This window comes from Hemitrygon akajei, unplaced genomic scaffold (assembly GCF_048418815.1).
Source record: "Hemitrygon akajei unplaced genomic scaffold, sHemAka1.3 Scf000054, whole genome shotgun sequence".
Taxonomy (NCBI): domain Eukaryota; kingdom Metazoa; phylum Chordata; class Chondrichthyes; order Myliobatiformes; family Dasyatidae; genus Hemitrygon; species Hemitrygon akajei.
Window position 1 is genome coordinate 5,627,663 of NW_027331940.1, and position 18,530 is coordinate 5,646,192.

Below are 18,530 nucleotides of genomic sequence, written 5' to 3' on the forward strand. Positions count from 1 at the left end.
GACGAATCGAACGGTAAACGATAATCCTACAAGACGAGAGGATGCATACATTTTTGTAGATGTGTGTTGGGTTTGAACAGAGCCCCAGAGGAGATGAACCATCGCTCTTTGCGCATCTGGAAGTGACACAACGTCACACACGGGGAAGGGCAGGGGAGGACAATCTGACAATGGTATTTCATTCCTTCTTTCTGGGATTGTCTGCTGACGGTCTCTTGTCCCTCACCAGAAGGGGGTGTGAATCTGTGACCCACCTGCTGCAGTCAGTGTCGGTCTGGGTGTCAGTAACAGTGAGAAGGAACATTGTCAATGGACGTGTCACAGGCAGCGAGAAACACGGCCATTCCTGTGATTTACTACCATTAAACCAATGGCCGTTGTTCACTGATCTGATGAAGTCTCCAACATCCCTTCACAAGGAACCACAGAACCCTCCCGTCCTTGGGGATTTACTGACCGATCCCCTGGACATTTGTCACAATTCTTCACAATCTAATTTACTACAGTTTTACCCAAATCCCTTTGCATTGAAACAACACAATGGAACAGTTTCACAGATCAGAGTGAGAGATAAATCAAGTTACCTCAACTCCTGGCACTTGTGCAGCCCGGGTCCCAGCCGCTGGATTCCTTCACACTGAATGTGGCAGTTCCACAGGTCGAGGTGTTTTATTGTATCACAGAGTCCGATGACATGAGACAGGACCGCGCAGTCAATCGGGGTCAGTGTCATTCCACTGAATGAAAGTGTTTCCACAGATCCCAGTGCGGCCTGAGCCAGTCCACGATTCTGTGACTCAAACAGGTAGTGCAATGTGTTCAGGAGGCTCCTTCTACAAGCTTCACTGCATGTGTTTCTACTCTGGCGTTTAACCTCCTCCTTCACCCAGTCAATCACCCGGCAGGTTGTTTGATGAGGAAATGGACCCAGAAACTCCTCCAGGCCCCGAGCTGTCATTGGGGAGGAGAGACCAGCAACAAAACGGAGAAATACCTCAAATCGCCCATCAGTCGTGCTGTGGACATCAGTGAGGAATTTAAGGATATCCCTGGGATGTGGATTCAGGAATTGTGCGACTGCTGCTACAAACTCTTGGATGGTGAGGTGTGGGAATGTGTACACCACGCTTTGGGCAGAATCCTCTCTCTCCAAAAGCTCCATCAGGAACCCGGACAGGAACTGGGAAGGCTGCAGATTGTAGTTAATCAAATCTCCATCTGTAAACACAATCTTCCTCTCGGACACTCCTCTGAAGGCCATCTGACCAACCCTGAGTAACACATCACGGGGCCTCTCTATCTCACGGCCGTGGTTTTTCAGGATGTTGTAAATATAGTAGGAGTACAGTTGGGTGATGGTCTTGGGAACTCGCTGCGGGTCCCTGACTCTTTGTGTGAAGAAGGGGCCCAGTGCCAGAGCGAGGATCCAGCAGTAGGAGGGGTTGTAGCTCATGGTGCACAGGATCTCGTTCTCCTTCACGTGTTTGAAAACAGCTGCCGCCACCGTCTGATCTTCAAAATGCCTGAAGAAATATTCCTTCCGTTCCTCACCAACAAATCCCAGGATTTCAGCCCAAACACTGATCTCAGCCTGTTCTAATAAATGTAACGCAGTGGGACGGGTGGTCACCAGCACTGAACACCCTGGGAGCAGCTTGCCCTGGATTAAACTGTACACTATATCAGACACTTCGCACCACCACTCGGGATCTGGGCACTGGTGCTTGGGGTCTGTATCTCTCCGACTGTCAGCAAAATCGATTCTGTGTTTGAATTCATCCAAACCATCGAATATAATCAGCAACCCCTCTGGGTTCTTCCAGACCTCTCTAAGGAAATTCCCAAAATAAGGATACTGATCCAGAATCAGTTCCCTCAGGTTTATTCTGCAGTTAATAGAGTTTAAATCTCGGAATTTGAAACTGAAGACAAACTGGAACTGTTGGTATATTTTCCCCATTGCCCAGTCATAAACAATCTTTTGTACCATTGTTGTTTTCCCGATCCCCGGGACTCCGGCCACTGCTGCCGAACTCCCAGATTTGTATTTACTCTGGGAAAAGCTGCTCTGGAACAACTGATCAGTCCTGATTTTTTCCAGCTCTCCACAGAGATGTTTCTCTCTCCACTCCTCGTGGTCTCTGCCTCTTGCCAGCAGCTCATGTTCCACCAGTTTCCGATCTCGAACAGTAGAAATGACCGTGAGCTCAGCGTATCGATCAACCAGCTGGAAAACCTTCACCTTCTCCGTCATCAGGATCGTGTTCACTCTCAGTGTTTCAGTTTGTGCCCGCAGAGTCTCCTTGTGTGTCTGTTGAACATCTTCCATGGGAACAGAGAACATTGTCAAAATGTTAAATAGCTCAACTGACAAAGAATATTTTAACTTCATTTCAACATTCAGTGTTTGAGGTTACATGAATTCATTCAACGCTTCCATGAATATTAGAACAGAAAGTAAAATTTTGTTCACAGACACTGGAATTAACAGCGATGGAAGTCCCAGAAAAATGTTCAATCCTCATATTCTGACACCAATTATGAAGGTGAACATTCCCCTGATATCCTATTCCAATCCTGACTGCACTCCCGTTACAACAACATTTCACTATGTTTAAAGCATTGTTTGCATCATTAACAGATGATGTTAATGTTGATCTGATGTGGGAATATAGAGAGCAGGACACTGTGTATTTTGGCAAATCTGCACACTGGGGAGTCACAGGTGTCCACTGCTCTTGCATCAAAGCAGGAGCAGAATATATGGGAAATACTCAAGTCGGGCAGCATCTGGGAGAGAATCACAGTGAAGTTGCAGATCGATAAACCATCGGAATGACAAGAAAGAAAATGGGTAGTTTTCAATCGCAGTGATGGAGGATTGGTGGAAAGATGGAACCTCTGTTAATGGAAGAAGCCACAAGCGTCTGTCTCAGTGATGTACATCTTGTATGTGGGAGAGGGTGGTGAAGTCTTGGCAACTGCTACTCATCAGTCTTGCTGTGGGGGTGTAGGGCGCTGTCTTGTGAGGCCTTTGTCTCTCAGAGTCGACCATGGATTCCCTGCCTCTGCAAGCCAGGACACTACAATATGGAGAGGAAGCTTTTGCCAATGCAGCAAGCTCCCTCTCTTCATGCATCTGCTGAACACAAAGAAACAGCAGAGACTGACACAGCTTGGCACCAGAAGTGTCGGAGGATATGCCAGTCTGTGTTGAACATCATTTAAGGCTGCTTCAGGGGCTCCAGGTCAAGAGTTTTCCCATTGGGTTTACTCCCAAGCTCTTCCACACGAGGGGTGCAGTGGCAAGGCAGCGGAGGTTTGAGATCAGAGTTCAAATTATTTGTTTTAGCTTTTCTGATGCAAGAGCAAATAATTTTAAATCATCAATGTATAGCTGTGTTAAGGTACAATTCATTCATTTTTTTCTGATTTGATTCCTGAGATTTGTCTGTTTCAGTAAGTTATGAGCGGACAAAACCATAGTGGGCACAGTGAATCACTCTGGAAAATCCCTACATTTATTTTGATAACAGAGGTTGTTCCTTTGTGGTTGTTAATAGGGTGATTATTGTACACCTGGGCTTTGTTAGATGTTGTAGAAATTTCACAAATATTGGATGAATCTTATATATATTTGGAACTTCTCTTAACCAGGTGAGGGAGAGAATCAAATAGTTTTTGATAGAATATAGCTTTGAATGATGTCTGCTTTCCCGGGGGTTTGATATAGAATTGCGTAATCTATTATCATTTGTTCCTTAAATCCATTCATGCTCTAACAATATTCTTTCTGCTTTTCTGTAAGTATTGTTGTTACCTAAATGAGTGGTTATTATTTATGAGTTACGCAATGTTATAATTTTATATATAAAATTGCCTTATTATTGAGCCAGTAATAACATAGTACACCTTTCAATGGTCTTATGAATGCATAATTAAAGATGTCCTTGAGACTGATGGGACTACCTTCAGCTTTTTATATTTTCTGCCCCATGGGAGTAGGAAAGAGAGAATGATTATGTTCAGAGCAAAGCTTTGGGTGTGGTTTGCACATTGCTAACTTGATTGAATTCTTCCAGGAGGTCACAAAAGTGATGAATGCAGTTACACATGGATATTGTCTACTTGGACATTAGTCGGGTGTTTGACAAGGTCCCACATGGGACGCTCATACAGAATATTAACATGTTTGGGAACTGTGGTGAATTGTCCTGGCTGGCGGGGAACCACATTGGGAGAAATTTATTTTACTGGCGGGTGGTGAATCTGTGAAATTATTGTCATAGACAGCTGAGGAAGACAAATCACTGGGTACATTTAAAATGCAGGTCTATGTTCCTGATTAGGAAGAGCATCAACATTTACAGAAGGCCGGATAATGGGGTTGAGAGGATTTGTGGAGCAAATTCACTGAGCCGAGGGCTTAATTCTGTTTTATTCTGATGGTTTTAGAGTTCATCTGGAGTATTGTATTCACTTCTGATTGTCCAGCTCTTGGAAGGATTGGAGAGGGTGCAGAACAGGTTCATCAGGGTGTTGCCTGGATTCCGTAGCATATGCTGCAAGTAGAGATTTGATAAACTTGGTTTGTTTATTCCGGAGTTAGAATAGAGATCTGACTGAAGTTTATAAGATTGAGAGATACGAGTTTGGGTAGAGAGCCTGTAGTTTGCTTTCAACATAGGATTGATGGCTAATACCAGAGAGCATTTGGTTAAGTTGAGATGGGGGTAAATTTACAGCACTTGTGGGGAGTTTTTTTTCACAGAGAAGTGGGCGCCTGGAATTTACTGTCTGAGTTGTGTCGGAAACAACTGTGTTATAGATGCTCCAAGATATACAAGAAATGCGTGGATATGGTCAATAATATAAGATACGATACCAAAGAGTTTTTTTTTCTTTCCCAGATATATGAAAAGTAAAAATAGGGAAGAGGGTCGATATCGGACCTCTGGAAAATGATGTTGTAGATTTAATAATGGGTGAAAGGGAAATGCCAGACAAACTCTGTGGAAGTCACTAGCAGAATTCCAAAATGTAAAGAGCATCAGCGAACAGAATTGCGTGCAGCTGCTATTACGAAGGAGAAGGTGTTTCGGAATCTGATAGGTCTGAAGATAGAAAAGTCACCTGGACTGGGTCATACAGTGTAGCAGGAGATTGCCTAGGGTTTGTGGGCATTCCCAAAGCGGTAGGACCAGGAGTGAAGTCTTCAGCAGATCCAACAGCTGGATTTGTAGAAAAATACATTGTAGAATATTCAGGGTGCAACGAGAGATTCTCTGAATTGTAACCTGAACCAGAGATCAGCAAATGATTAATGGTGAATTTTGATTCCCAGGTTCTACCAAGTCACAGTCACTGAGATATTGTTTGAACTGTGCATTTCATCACTCACCTATCAGTTCCGTGGGTAACTCAGATAACCCTTGGGTAATGTTCATGTATTCCTGTGCATCAGGACCTGTTTAAATCAAAAACAAATGTCCATGAAATCAGAGCTAAAATAATTAAAACTATTTATTTCAATGTCCCTTTGTGTTCAGTGCGTGTTTTTAACATACCTAGTTCCTGTATTTCCCTCAGTATTCTGTCCAACTTCGGTAACTCAGTCCTCCATGTCACAAAGGATTCCCACATCGCCCTCCGGACCCGGGAGCCTTTGCCCATCACCAAACTGAGGAAGAGTGTGGAGCTCTCTGTCCGGTTTCCCTTCTCTGTCAGTTCAGTGACTTTCTACAAAAGGAAAACAATGAATTTATTGTGGAGCAGACAGACAGACATGGAGAATGTGGAGGAAAATATCTGTTCATGGTCCCGGTAGCTTCAGAACAGATGCAGTCACTGGGCTGCTGCCTCATCCTCCCTGGGTTCAGTCATTAACAGAGAAACAGTAACTGAAGGAAATTCTAAATCAATATTGTGAAAGAATAAGGATTTACTGACATCCTGCGGTTGATGCAACGTGATTAATTTACTTGCCATCAATGTGCAACATTACATCAAAAAGATGTGACAACAAGAAAGGAAGAGAGGGGACAGCGAGAGAGCAAAAGAAAATGGATGGATGAATTAATCAAAAGGATCAGCGAGTAGGTGAAAAGTTTGGGCTGACTCCGTTCTCATAGAAAAATATAAGTCCTTATAAAGAGGTGATATTGGATTGCTCGATGGAGATGTTAAGAAACCGCGCAGGAAAAATTACACTGACGGAACAGTAACCACGTTGTGGGCTACAAATTCCAGTGGGAGAGGGAAGAGGCATGTAAAAAGGTTAATGTTAAAATAGTCAATGGGGAATTTCAATATGCAGGTAGCTTTGCAAAATCAGGTCAGTGCTGAATCCCAAGTGAGGGAATTTATAGAATGCCTATGAGATGGCTTTTGAGAGAAGCCTATGGTTCAGCCCACTTTTGGAAAGGCGTATCTGGATTCGGTGTTGTGTATTGCACCAGATTTTATCCAGGAGCTCAAGGTAAATAAACCCTTAAGAGGCAGTAAACATAAAGTAGCAGAACTAACACTGCAGTTTGAGAAAGAGAAGGTAAAGTGAGATGTAGGTGCAGGTAGAGGTGGAAAATCCCAGATGTGAAGAATTATACCAGAGGGAGGATGATCAACCGTGGCTGATGAGGAAGTCAATGCAGCACAAAAGCAAAAGACGGGGCATAGAATATAGCAAAATGTAGAGGAAAGCTGGAGGACTAGGAAGCTTTTATTAACCAGCAGAAAACAAATAAAAAGCTTTAAGTAGAGAGAATATGAAATATGAAGGTGGGCTAGCTAATAATGTAAAACAGCTTACCAAAAGTTTTGTCTCATATACAGTATATGCCCTTTCAGGACAACCTATTGATTTTTAGTGTCATGAAATATCAGCTTTGTGCGTGGTTGTTCGTCTCTACTCAATCGTAATGTTTTCCCAGGAAGTTACCGGGAAAGTTGATGAATGGAAGGAAGTGGGTGTTGACTACATGGACTTTAGCACGGCATTTGACAAGGTTCCGCAAAGGAGGGTGGGCAAGAAAGTTCAGTTGCTCAGCAGTCAAGGTAAACTGGTAAATAGGATTTGACAATGGCTTTTTGGAAGGAGACAGTGAGTGGTTATAGACTGTTGAATCTCTGACTGGGAGTTTGTAACTCGTGCGGTGCCACAGGGATCGGTGCTGGGTCCGTTGTTGTCTGTCATCTATATCGATGATCTGGATGAAAATGTGGTTAACCGGGATCAGGAAATTTGCGGATGACACCAGGAGTGGAGACGTGTAGTGGAGAGTGAGGAAGACGACCAAAGCTTGCAGTGGTGTCTAAACCAGCTGAGAAATGGGCTGAAAAATGTCAGATGCAATTTAATGCAGACAAGTGCGACGTGTTGCATTTTGGAAGGGTCGATGTTATACAGTGACCGGCAGGGCACGGAGGAGTGTAGTAGAACAAAGTGATCTGGGAATACAGGTCCATAATTCATTAAAAGTGGCAGCAAAGGTTGATAGATCGGACAGAAAGTATTTAGCACACTAGCTTTCATAAATGAACATATTGAGTACTGGAGATGAGATATGATACTGAACGTGTATAAAACATTGGTGAGGTCTAGTTTTCAGTATTGTGTGCAGTTCCGATCACCTACTTAGAGGACAGATGTTAAGAAGGTTGGAAGAGTACAGAGAAAATTTACAAGCATGTTGCTGGGACTGGAGTACTTGAGTTATAAGAAAAGACTGAACAAGTCGGGCTTTATGCCGTGGAAAGCAGAAGATTAAAGGGCGATTTAATAGAGGTACACTAAATTATGAGCTTTATAGATAGGGTAAATGAGGGGAAACTTCTTCACTCAGGGGGTAGTAAGAGTGTGGAATGAGCTAGCAGCACAAGTGGTACAAGCGGTTAAGAGAAGTCTGGATAGATACATGAATGATAAGGGTATAGACCGCAAGGGCCCGGTGCAGGTCAATGGGGATAGGCAGCTTAAGTGGTCTAGCATGGAGTAGATGGGTCAAAGGGCCTGTTTCTGTGCTGTATTTTTCTATGACTATGACAAGTCAGCCACTCATTGTTCGGGAACTTAGATGGAGAGCAGACCAGCTGTGGTTAGCAGTTTTCCCTCCCTCAAGTACGGCAGTGAAGCCAGTTGGTCCAGATTACAATCTGCCAGTTTAATATTCATCCCGGATTAATGAGCTGAATTTGACCGACGGTCCCGATAAGATACAAAATTACTTTTAGACTGAATACCTGTTCAACAGTCCAGATATGCAGCCACTGCATTTACATTGATAAATACAGCAGGTGTGAGAGGAAAAGATGACGCTGAACCTGTAGTTCCCAGTGCTCCCCACCTGAACAGCTGAAACCAGATCTGCTGGAGACAAGTCAGAGGTCAAAGTCTCCATTGCCAGGTAGAACCCCTAGAACGTGCAGGAGATTAATATCGTTCACTATTCCCTCTGATGTCAGCAGTTTGGTGACAATACACTAAATACACTCACCTCATTTTCTTCCCTACTGAAATGACCCTCTTTTGTCAACATCCAGCCGAGTCTTTCAACCTTTTCTTCAATCGCTTGCTTGAGTCTGTCCCTGTAGAACTTCGTCAGTTGGTACAGTCGATACTCCTCCCCCTGTGCCAGGAGGTCAGAGATTGTAAAATCTGGCTCTGTGAATATAAAAAGAGAATGTATTCATAAACTCAAATATCGCTCGTCTCCACCGCTCTCACCCAACTCAACAAACCAGTCATGTCTTGAACCTCTGTTCACCTGCTTTCACCTGGAAACACGTATTTTGCCCTAATCTCCAATACTGGCCTTAAAACCGACCCATCAATGCGCTGGGCATGACGTTACCAGAAAGACCATATTCACTAGAAACCTGTCTCACCCACCGTCCCACCCACTCACCAATTTCAGTTTAAGATGGGCAATAAATGTTGGGACTGTCAATGATAGTCGCTTCCCAGAGATACTCTCTCCGTCCTGGCGAATACATTTCCCATAACTCATATCCTGGAAATACTCTGTTATCCAGATAGCTGCATTTCCTCCGATACACGTCCTGTAAATCCTCAGAGCAGGTAGTACATTTCCTGTAGTGCGGTAACGGATGTCCCACTACACCACATGCACCACACCCACACATTGCCCCTCTCTGACCAACTATCCAACAAGGAATCACATTTACCCGCTTCCTGCCTCATTCTGCAAACACATCACCCTCATATTTCACTCACCTGCTCCTTGTTGGGGACTTGACAATTCCGTGTTTAATGAGCTTCCGAGCTGACAGGCAGTCGCCTCACTTGTGCCGGTTCCAGGGTCCTGATCAGTGTCTCTGACGTCACTGTCTCTGGGCTGACAGGCAGTCGCCTCACTTGTGCTGGTTCCAGGGTCCTGATCAGTGTCTCTGACGTCACTGCCTCTGGGCTGAATTTGCTCCACTTCCACTGCAGCTGGACCGCATTCCATTGGGATATCGCTCTCAATCTGACCCTGCTTTGGTACCTTGCTTCTCGTGTCCAGATCATCTTCCCTCGATGAGTTGCCTGGTAAAAACCACTTGAGTACTTTCTGTGCCCAATTTAATTTCCCACCTGAAGTAAATGATGAATAGCAGGTTTAGAGTGATTTATACTCGAACAAAGTTTCACAATGGGTGGGTACAATGGAGTCGAGACTCCGGCTGACCAGATTTGGAGTGGGACTGTGCTGGTGAATGTGAACCACACTTCCTGCCAGGTGACCATCCTGATAAGCCGGTGTCTGGACACATCCACTCCCAGAAAAAGAACTGGATACACACAACAATGCTGCTCACGCACTACGAATTAGTTGAACACACTGATATCCAGCGGTTATTAATGGAACGGCATCAGGTGATACTGGGAATTATCACTGGGATTATTTTCCACAAACATAAACCTCCCTGGATCGCAAACTGTCCAATCACCTTTGTCACTCACAGTCAAGCCACTGGATTACTCATGGTCCGATCCTCTAGATCACGCATTCTCTGTTTGCTTTGTCACACACTGTCTTGTCCCCTGGGTCACAGGCTGACCATTGCCTTGAGACGAACAATGTCTTGTCCCCTGGGTTACAGACTGACCATTGCCTTGAGACGAACAATGTCCAGTCCCCTGGGTCACAGACTGACCATTGCCTTGAGACGAACAATGTCCAGTCCCCTGGGTCACAGACTGACCATTGCCTTGAGACGAACAATGTCCAGTCCCCTGGGTCACAGACTGACCATTGCCTTGAGACGGACAATGTCCAGTCCCCTGGGTCACAGACTGACCATTGCCTTGAGACGAACAATGTCCAGTCCCCTGGGTTACAGACTGAGCATAACCTTGAGCCCATGGTGCCTGGTCTCCTGGGTCCCATCCCGTCTCCTGGATGATGATCGTCATGGAACAACTATACAAGTCATTGGCAAATGGAGAGTCTTGCGTGCATTTCTAGTAGCTAAACTTAAAGACTCGCTGAGAGAGCTTTACATACATTTGCAATTGTTAATCTAGAGGATGGATGGGATTCAGCTCGAAAGAGTGCGGAGGAGATTGACAAGTACGTTACTGGATGGGGCTGTTTGGTTTTTTTTTGTGAATTAGAGCACTGGTCTTTTTAAACCACGAGTTTGTGAGTTCAAGTCCGACTGGAGCCTCAATATCTTTTTTCGAATCTCATGTGGATAGGGCGATGAAGAAAGCTTTTGGTATGTTGGCATTTATAAATCAGAGCATTGAGTATGACTTGGGATGTAATGGTAAAATTGCTCAAGTCATTGGTGAGGCCAAATTTGGAGTATTGTATACAGTTCTGGTCACTGAATTATAGAAAAGATGTCAACAAAATAAAGAGAGTACAGAGGAGATTTACTAGAATGTTGCCTGGGTTTCAGCACCTAAGTTACAGGGAAAGTTTGAACAAGTTAGGTCTTTATTCTTTGGAGCGTAGAAGGTTGAAAGGGGACTTGATAGAGAATAATGAGGGGAATAGATCGAGTTGACGTGGATAGTATTTTTTTATTGAGAATTGGGGAGATTCAAACAAGAGGACATGATTTGAGAGTTAAGGGTCAAACGGTTAAGTGTAGCACGAGGGGCATTTTCTTTACTCAGAGAGTGGTAGTTGTGTGGATTGAGCTTCCAGTAGAAGTGGTAGAGGCAGGTTCGGTATTGTCATTGAAAGTAAAATTGGATAGGTATATGGACGGGAAAGGAATGGAGGATTATGGGCTGAGTGCAGGTCAGTGGGGACTAGAAGGGCCGAGATGGCCTGTTTCCGTGCTGTAATTGTTATATGGTTATCTGGTTATATCACGGGAGCTTGAAGGGAAACCTTACACACGTACATAAAATAATCAGGGTGTAGATAGGGTAGGCAGTCACAGTGTTTTTCCCAAGGTAGGGGAGTCTGAGACCAGAGGGCAGAAATTTAAAAGGGACCGAAGGGGCATTTTTTTCACGCGGTAGGAGATGGGTATAAATTACATGCAGCCAGATGAGGTAGCAAAAACAAATAATATTACAAAGTTGAGAAAAGATGTGGGCAGGAAAAAAAATAGAATAAGTCTGCAAGGGAAACATGGGAAAAGCTGCTGTGAAATCGGACAAGCTCAGAGACATTTAGAACAGCATGAAGTAGTTGGGCAGAAGGACCTGTTTCAAGGCTGTAATCTCTATTTTATTCCACCTGGAATCACAGAGCTGAGCACAATCACAATGCTTACAGGAGACAGAGACAGTTGGTCACAGGTTATACCGGGTCTCCGATCAGAGATACTGGGAATTTAAATTCAAGTAGCAGATAATCTCATGAGGGATTATGAGACCTCAGGTTCCCCATTTGGTCACAGACCAGATATTGTTTGGGGTATTAAAACAGTATCAGAATCACGTTTATTATCACCGGCATGTAACGTGAAATTTGCTAACTTAGCAGCAGCAGTTCAATGCAATCCATAATCTAGCAGAGAGAATTTAAAAAAAATAAAATAATAATAATAATAATAATAATAATAATAATAATAATAATAATAATAATAATAATAATAATAATAAAACAAGTAAACCAATTGCGTATATTGAGTAGATCTTTAAAAACGTGCAAAAACAAAAAGACTGTATATTACAAAAAAGTAAGCAAGTGTCCAAAGATTGGATGTCCATTTCGGAATCAGATGGCAGAAGGGACGAATCTGTTCCTGAATCGCTGAGTGTGTACCTTCAGGCTTCTGTATCTGCTTTCTGACGCTAACAGTGAGAAAAGGGCATGCCCGGGGTGCTGGAGGTCCTTAATAATTGACACTGCCTTTCTCAGACCCCGTTTCCCAAAGATGTCTTGGGAATTTTGTAGGCTAGTACCCAAATGGAGCTGACTAGATTTACAAATTTCTGCAGCTTCTTTCGGTCCTGTGCAGTAGCCCCTCCATACCGGACAGTGATGCTCCGAAGCAGACCACAAGTTTATCTAAAATGAAGGGTCTCCTTATCCTCAGCCATTTCCAAGTCTGGCAATGTTCTCGGCTCGGCTACAGAAAACAGAGTTCGGAAAATTCCCCTCAGCTACTTTGCCCAACAAGGGGGGAGTTGTTAGCTGCCCTGCCACATCCTGAAATGTTGTGTTATCACAGAATCTCTGAAATCCCGGAAATGCTCTTATCACCTGTCTCTGAATTTTATAAATGAAAATTGGAGATGTCTTTCACCTCTAAACAGGCCCTGATGTGTAACAAACCCTGAACCTGGACTTTTACGTAACAAACAACACCGCTGTCTCATTCCTGTTTGTGTTTCACTCTCAACCCGCTGATTCAGGGTCTCCTGCTCCTTTCACTCAGGTGAAGCTTTGCCTGGTGAATGGAGTCATTCGACCATTACTGGTGTCAGGTCCCTGCGCTGGAACTGTTGCATTGACCGATTACACAAAGCCGTTTTACCAGTGGGATCAATGTTTGATAAAACTTCTCTGCCCTGTTAGCGCATGTGTAAGTTCATTCATCTGAACTACTGTGCACCAACAGGGCAGAAGTTTAATTATAAAGATCCCAGTGATCATACCTGTAGCCATTCTGATTCTGACTGACGATTGTCGATTTTCGTCGTCTTGTTTACACTTTGATCGCGATGCACGACAGCGCCACCTGCTGGTGATGCCCTGAATTACACAAAACAAGCAGTGTGGCAGAGAGAGGAGGATTACTTTGCAAATGTGACAGTATCTGCATCCTCTGTATCTGAGCAGCAGTTCGTTTAGGAACCAAACATTCCCCGTTAACATCACTTCCCACACCATGTCTGTACGTCTGTCCGGTGATATCTGGCTAATCCTACTGATGGAGTCACAGAGCACAGGTACAGACCGTTCAACCCATCGAGTCAATGCCGACCACAGTGCCCACAGAGATGGTCCCAATCTCCTGTGTTGAGCGCATTTCCCTCCTGGCCTCTTTATTCCATCTTCACACCCCAACTGCTTCTGGAATTATACAATTGTGCCTGCCTCACCCACTTCCTCTGGCAGGTCCCTCCACATAATCACCAGCCGCTGCATGAAACCGTTGCTGCTCATGTTTGTTTTGCAATCTATACACCACTCATCTGCCCAGTTAGATCCCCTATAAGCTACGATATTCTTCACCGTGGGTACCATCTACTAATTTTGTGTCATCCACGAACTTACCAGTCAAGCCTTGTGCACCTGCTTTCAATTCATTGCTATCAAATAACAAATATCAAATATTACAATTTGTAGCTTTGCGGTACAACACTACTTACGCGCCTCCATTCTGAGGAGAAACATTCATCCATCACTCTTTGCTTACTAATTTCAAGGCAATTTTTGAATCCATCTAACTTTCTCTCTCTGTACCGTATGTGCCCTTGTCTTCCAGACCAAGCTGTCATGAGGCACCTTGTTAATGGCTTTACTGAAGTTCAATGTACAACATCCACTCCCCCACCCTCACTGACAATCATCTTCAAAACCCTTAAAAGGTATTGTTGAACACAACTTTCCATGCACAATGCCATGTTGACTCCTGCTCAGTCTCTGTCGACCCAAATGTTGGTAGATATTCTGTGTGTGACTGGTCCGTACTGTGGAAAATTATCTCGGGCACATCCCCTTCCATTTTCTCTACTCACCATCAAAAAGCCAAAATGATAACCCGTAGTAAGATTATGCTTCTCCAAATGCTCAAAATTCCTGTCCCCAAGTATCCGTTCCAAGGGTTTTCCCACCTCCGATGTAACACTCACTGGTCTATAATCCCCAGGATTAAACCCATTGTGTTTATTGAATTACAGAACAACATTTGACAGCCTCCAATCATGTATGACTATCCCTGTGGCCAGAGAGGATGCAATGACCATTGTCAGTGCCCCGTAACCTCCCCCCGTCACTTCCTGTAGTAACGTGGTGTTTATTGGTAGAATGAACAACATCTCTTTCTTAGCAGAATGGCAATGTTTTGCTATCGTCACAATCACTGTCCATCTCATTGGTAACACTGAAATAAAGCATTCATTAAGCACCTCACCTGTCACCGTATCCTCCGGCACGGTTTCATCTTTGCTCCTGAGTAGTCCTACCCTCAATCTATTCACCCTCCTCTTCTTCACCCACATGTAGAACGCCTTGGGCTTTCCTTCATCCTACTTCCCAAGGACTTCTCAAGTTCCCTTCGACCTCTAAATCACTTCTTAAGTTCCATCCAGGCGACCTTATAATTCTCTAGAGCCTCGCTTGGATGTTGCTTCCTAAACCTAAATAATGCTTCCTTTTCCCTCTTGCTTAAATGTTCTCATCTCTTGTGAACTACGGTTCGTTTATATAAACATTCTTTCACTGTGCCTGGAACAAATCTACCCCGAACCGCATTCAAGTGTTCCTGAAACAAACTTCAGAGTTCCATTGTGCATTTCCCTTTGAAAATGTTTTCCCAATTTACACTCCCATTACGAATACCATTGTAACTATCCATCCACTAATTAAATACTGCCTCGTATCGTCTGCTACCATCCTTGTCCATGACCATGATAGAAGTTGAGGTGCTGTGGTCATTATCTCAAAAGTGTCACCCATCGTGATATCTGTCACCTGACCAGCATCATTTTCTCATACTAGATAGAGTATGGCAACTCCTCCAGTTCGCCCAGCCACATACTATGTCAAGAATTCATCCAGGACACGCAACGCATTCTGGCCCCTTGACACATTTTGGAACAAGGAGATTGGAATCAACATCAGGAACGTTGAGGTCAACAATGATAACAACCTTGTTGATTTTGCACCTTTCCCAAAACTGCCAAGTTATCTGCTCTCATTATCCCAGTGGCTTTGGGGAAGGCTGACAGAATGCTCCCAGATTGATAGCCTCCTTCCCGTTTCTGACTTTCAAATTACGTTGATGTCCTCTGTTTATGTAGCTGTGATACCATTCCTAATTAGTAAAGACAATCCTCCCTCTTTCAACACCCCCCCTCTCATATGTATTCTGAAAAAACTAAAAACTGAAGCATAAAACACCAATCCTACTCTTGTAACAGTCAGGTCTCTGTAATGGTGATAACATGTACCATCCATGTTCTAAGTTACTCTTATTCTTAATACTTATTGTCTTGAATTAAACACGTTTCCGGCTGACTACATGATGCCCTGTCCACATCCAATCTTTCCACAGTCTCTGTGAACTTTGCATCTACCTTTATATCAACTCTTCTATTATCTGACCAAACATTTTGGTTCCCATCCCGCAACGACTGAGTTTAATCCGACCTCGGCACTTCCAGCATTCTTGGCTGCAGGGACATTTATTCATCTCAAGTACAGATATAACCCATGCCTTTGGTACAGGGCCAAATGGGAACATAACTTCATTATAAAACCTAAATATGCTTAATCACAGGTTCGTAGGTTCTGACAATTTATTAATAGAAAAGCACTTGATGGCGACAGGGTATACAAATGTAAATTATTGGTTGGCATTTGCTAGTTAAGACTGAAATGTGGTGCTGGGACATTTGGCTTCAAGAGGGTTTGCGGAGGCTTGTGCGACAATATACTTCAGGGCAAGTATATCATTGCAGCTTGCAATAGACAGAGGAGTCAATGATACGTTGCTGTAGTTCATGGTAATTCCACATTTCCGCAATCACTAGAGCAGGAAAAAACTGCGGCCTCTTATAAAGGGAGGAAATTCTCAACGCATTTTGAGATTATTGTGACGTAACACAGCCAAGCAAGGAAACAGTAGAATAGATAAGAGTTTGAAATGAGCAAACAATATGAGGGAATGTGCGTGGCTTCACAGAGTAATTAGCAAATCTGCAGTGAGTGCAAGTGGGTCTGACAGACGCATACTGGTATTCCGAGGCTTATTCAGTCCCACTCCAGCTATTTCCTACCTTCCTTGATCCAGAAATGTAATGTCTAAAGGACCAGTGTTTGGGTAAATAAGACTCACCAATCTTTCTCCTGACTGAATCAATGGAAACGCCAGGTCAGATGGGTTATCTCCATTTGGTGCTCTCCGTCTTCGGGCTGGTTCATTGTTGCTGTTCCCTCAAATTCAGTTGTGATTTTCTTCCTGTCGTGGGCTTTTCTTCCAATAAATCTCGCAGGTCAGGTCTACCTTTAACCAGAGAGATAATGAAGCATGTTACTAATACAAAGTAGAACAAATAATTAAACTTATTGGAACTTGAACTCATATATAATGATGCGAGTCAAGAAATCTGTAACTGCCCCTCACACTTTCCAAAGCCTGACATGGGATACAAAGAAACACACACAAAATTGCTGCAGGAACTCATCAGACCAGGCAGCATCTGTATGTCGACTCTACTCTCTTCCATAGATGCTGCCTGGCCTGCTGATTTCCTCCAGCATTTTGTGCGTGTTGCTTGGCAGCATCTGAAGATTTTCTCTTGTTTGTGATGGGACACAAAGAAGTCATCAGTCAGTCATGGTATAAGATACAAATCATAATGCATAGGAGTAGAATTAAGTGATTCGGTCATTCTAGTCTGCTCCAAAATCAATCATGGAGGATTTTTTTTCCAACACCGTATTCTTGCTTCCCTGCTATAGCACGCAACCTATTTAGCGATCCAGAACATGAATATACCCAACGACAGCCTCCACAACCCTCTGTGGCATCAAATTCCACAGATCAACCAACATTTGGCTAAAGTAATTGCTCTCATCTCAGTTTTAAAGTGAAGCTTCTTTATTCTGAGGCGGCACTCTCAGATCCCAGACTCTCCGTCTCATCCAGACACCCTCTTCATTCTCACTGCAACCAAACTTCTTGTCATTCAGTCGGTGCAAATAATAACCCCTGTCCTAACCCGCCAACCATTTGAACTCCACTGAACACAGGCCCAGGGCCATCAAATGCTCCACATGCATAATGCTTATCATTCCTCGGATTATTCTTTGAACCTTGTTATCAACAACTGTACTGAATGCATTTCCGGGGTAAAAATACAGGACAATTGGTACCAGGATAATGTACTGGGAAAAGCTGTGTGGGTTCTTCGCTCTTCTATCAACTGACACAAAACGAGCGCTGGTGCGTTGATCCATTCGCAGGAGATTTAAAATGTTCCAGGTGAATGTAATAAAGAGAAACTGGAATCACAAGAAACGCTCAGCAGGTAAGGAGCAGCTGTTGGGAGAGGGAAAATGTTACCGATTCGGTTTCCTGACCTTTCGTCAGAATGGATTCATCCAGGTTTTAGTGGAAAATCTCGGGTTGTTCTCCATGGAGCGGTACGGACTCAGGGGAGATCTGATAGAGGTTTATAAGATTACGAAAGACGTAGGTAGAGTAGACAGGGAGTATCGTTTCGCTGTTTTAAAATGTCTAATACCAGAGGACATGCAATGAACGTGTGAAAGTGTAGATGCAAAGGAAATGTGAGGGTAAGTTGTTTTACTCAGAGAGGTGTGGATACCTGGAATGCGCTGTCTGTTATGGTGGTGGAAACAAATACATCGGAGGCTTTTAAGACACGTTTGGATAGGCACATGGGTCTGAGGAAGATTGAGCGGATATGGACATTGTGTAGGTAGGAGTCATTCGGTTTTTTTTTTGGCGGGGTGATTAGATTTTCTGCTGGTTTGGCACACCATTGTGGCCGAATGGCCTGTTCCTGTGATGTACTGTTCCATGTTCTGTTCCATCTTCAGCATCATGAGTTTCTGTTTGACTCCCACTGGCAGGTAGACAGGTGACAGTGAGGGGGAATGTCCAAATGTGAATTGATTTCTGAAACCCCAGGCTATTTCTACTGGTGCAAACACAAAACAGCATATTTAATCACAGCCTCTCCCTGTGAGGGATGGAATGGGAACTCATTCTCTGCTTTGCTTCCAAAGGAACTTCAGAACCAAACATGTGAGCACAGAACAGAAATACTCGCTCAACATCGCATAAACGCGGACAACTTGATCCCCTGATTTATTTTATCTGGGTCAAAACATGTGTGGTATCCCAGGATGCAACCTCAGAGGATC

The 18,530-nt window shown here is 43.8% G+C and overlaps 2 protein-coding genes across 4 annotated transcripts in view; one reads left to right on the plus strand and one right to left on the minus strand.

The window, feature by feature from the left end:
- Nucleotides 1-18,530, plus strand: part of LOC140721392 (uncharacterized) — a 1,266,977-nt gene that overhangs the window by 266,194 nt on the left and 982,253 nt on the right. The gene's annotated exons all lie outside the window — the stretch shown is intronic.
- The window catches only part of LOC140721388 (NACHT, LRR and PYD domains-containing protein 3-like), a 40,127-nt gene that overhangs the window by 15,273 nt on the left and 6,324 nt on the right, over nucleotides 1-18,530 (minus strand). For 2 of the 3 annotated variants that reach the window (XM_073036234.1, XM_073036231.1), the window contains exons 2-8: nucleotides 16,474-16,641; nucleotides 13,067-13,163; nucleotides 9,233-9,592; nucleotides 8,493-8,659; nucleotides 5,568-5,739; nucleotides 5,402-5,467; nucleotides 585-2,322 (exon numbers count right to left, since the gene is read on the minus strand). In XM_073036234.1, coding sequence (XP_072892335.1) covers nucleotides 585-2,322; nucleotides 5,402-5,467; nucleotides 5,568-5,739; nucleotides 8,493-8,659; nucleotides 9,233-9,592; nucleotides 13,067-13,076 — 2,513 coding nt within the window. In that variant the 5' untranslated portion in view covers nucleotides 13,077-13,163; nucleotides 16,474-16,641. The remainder of the gene's footprint in view (nucleotides 1-584; nucleotides 2,323-5,401; nucleotides 5,468-5,567; nucleotides 5,740-8,492; nucleotides 8,660-9,232; nucleotides 9,593-13,066; nucleotides 13,164-16,473; nucleotides 16,642-18,530) is intronic. The other variant, XM_073036232.1, reaches the window with a different exon arrangement.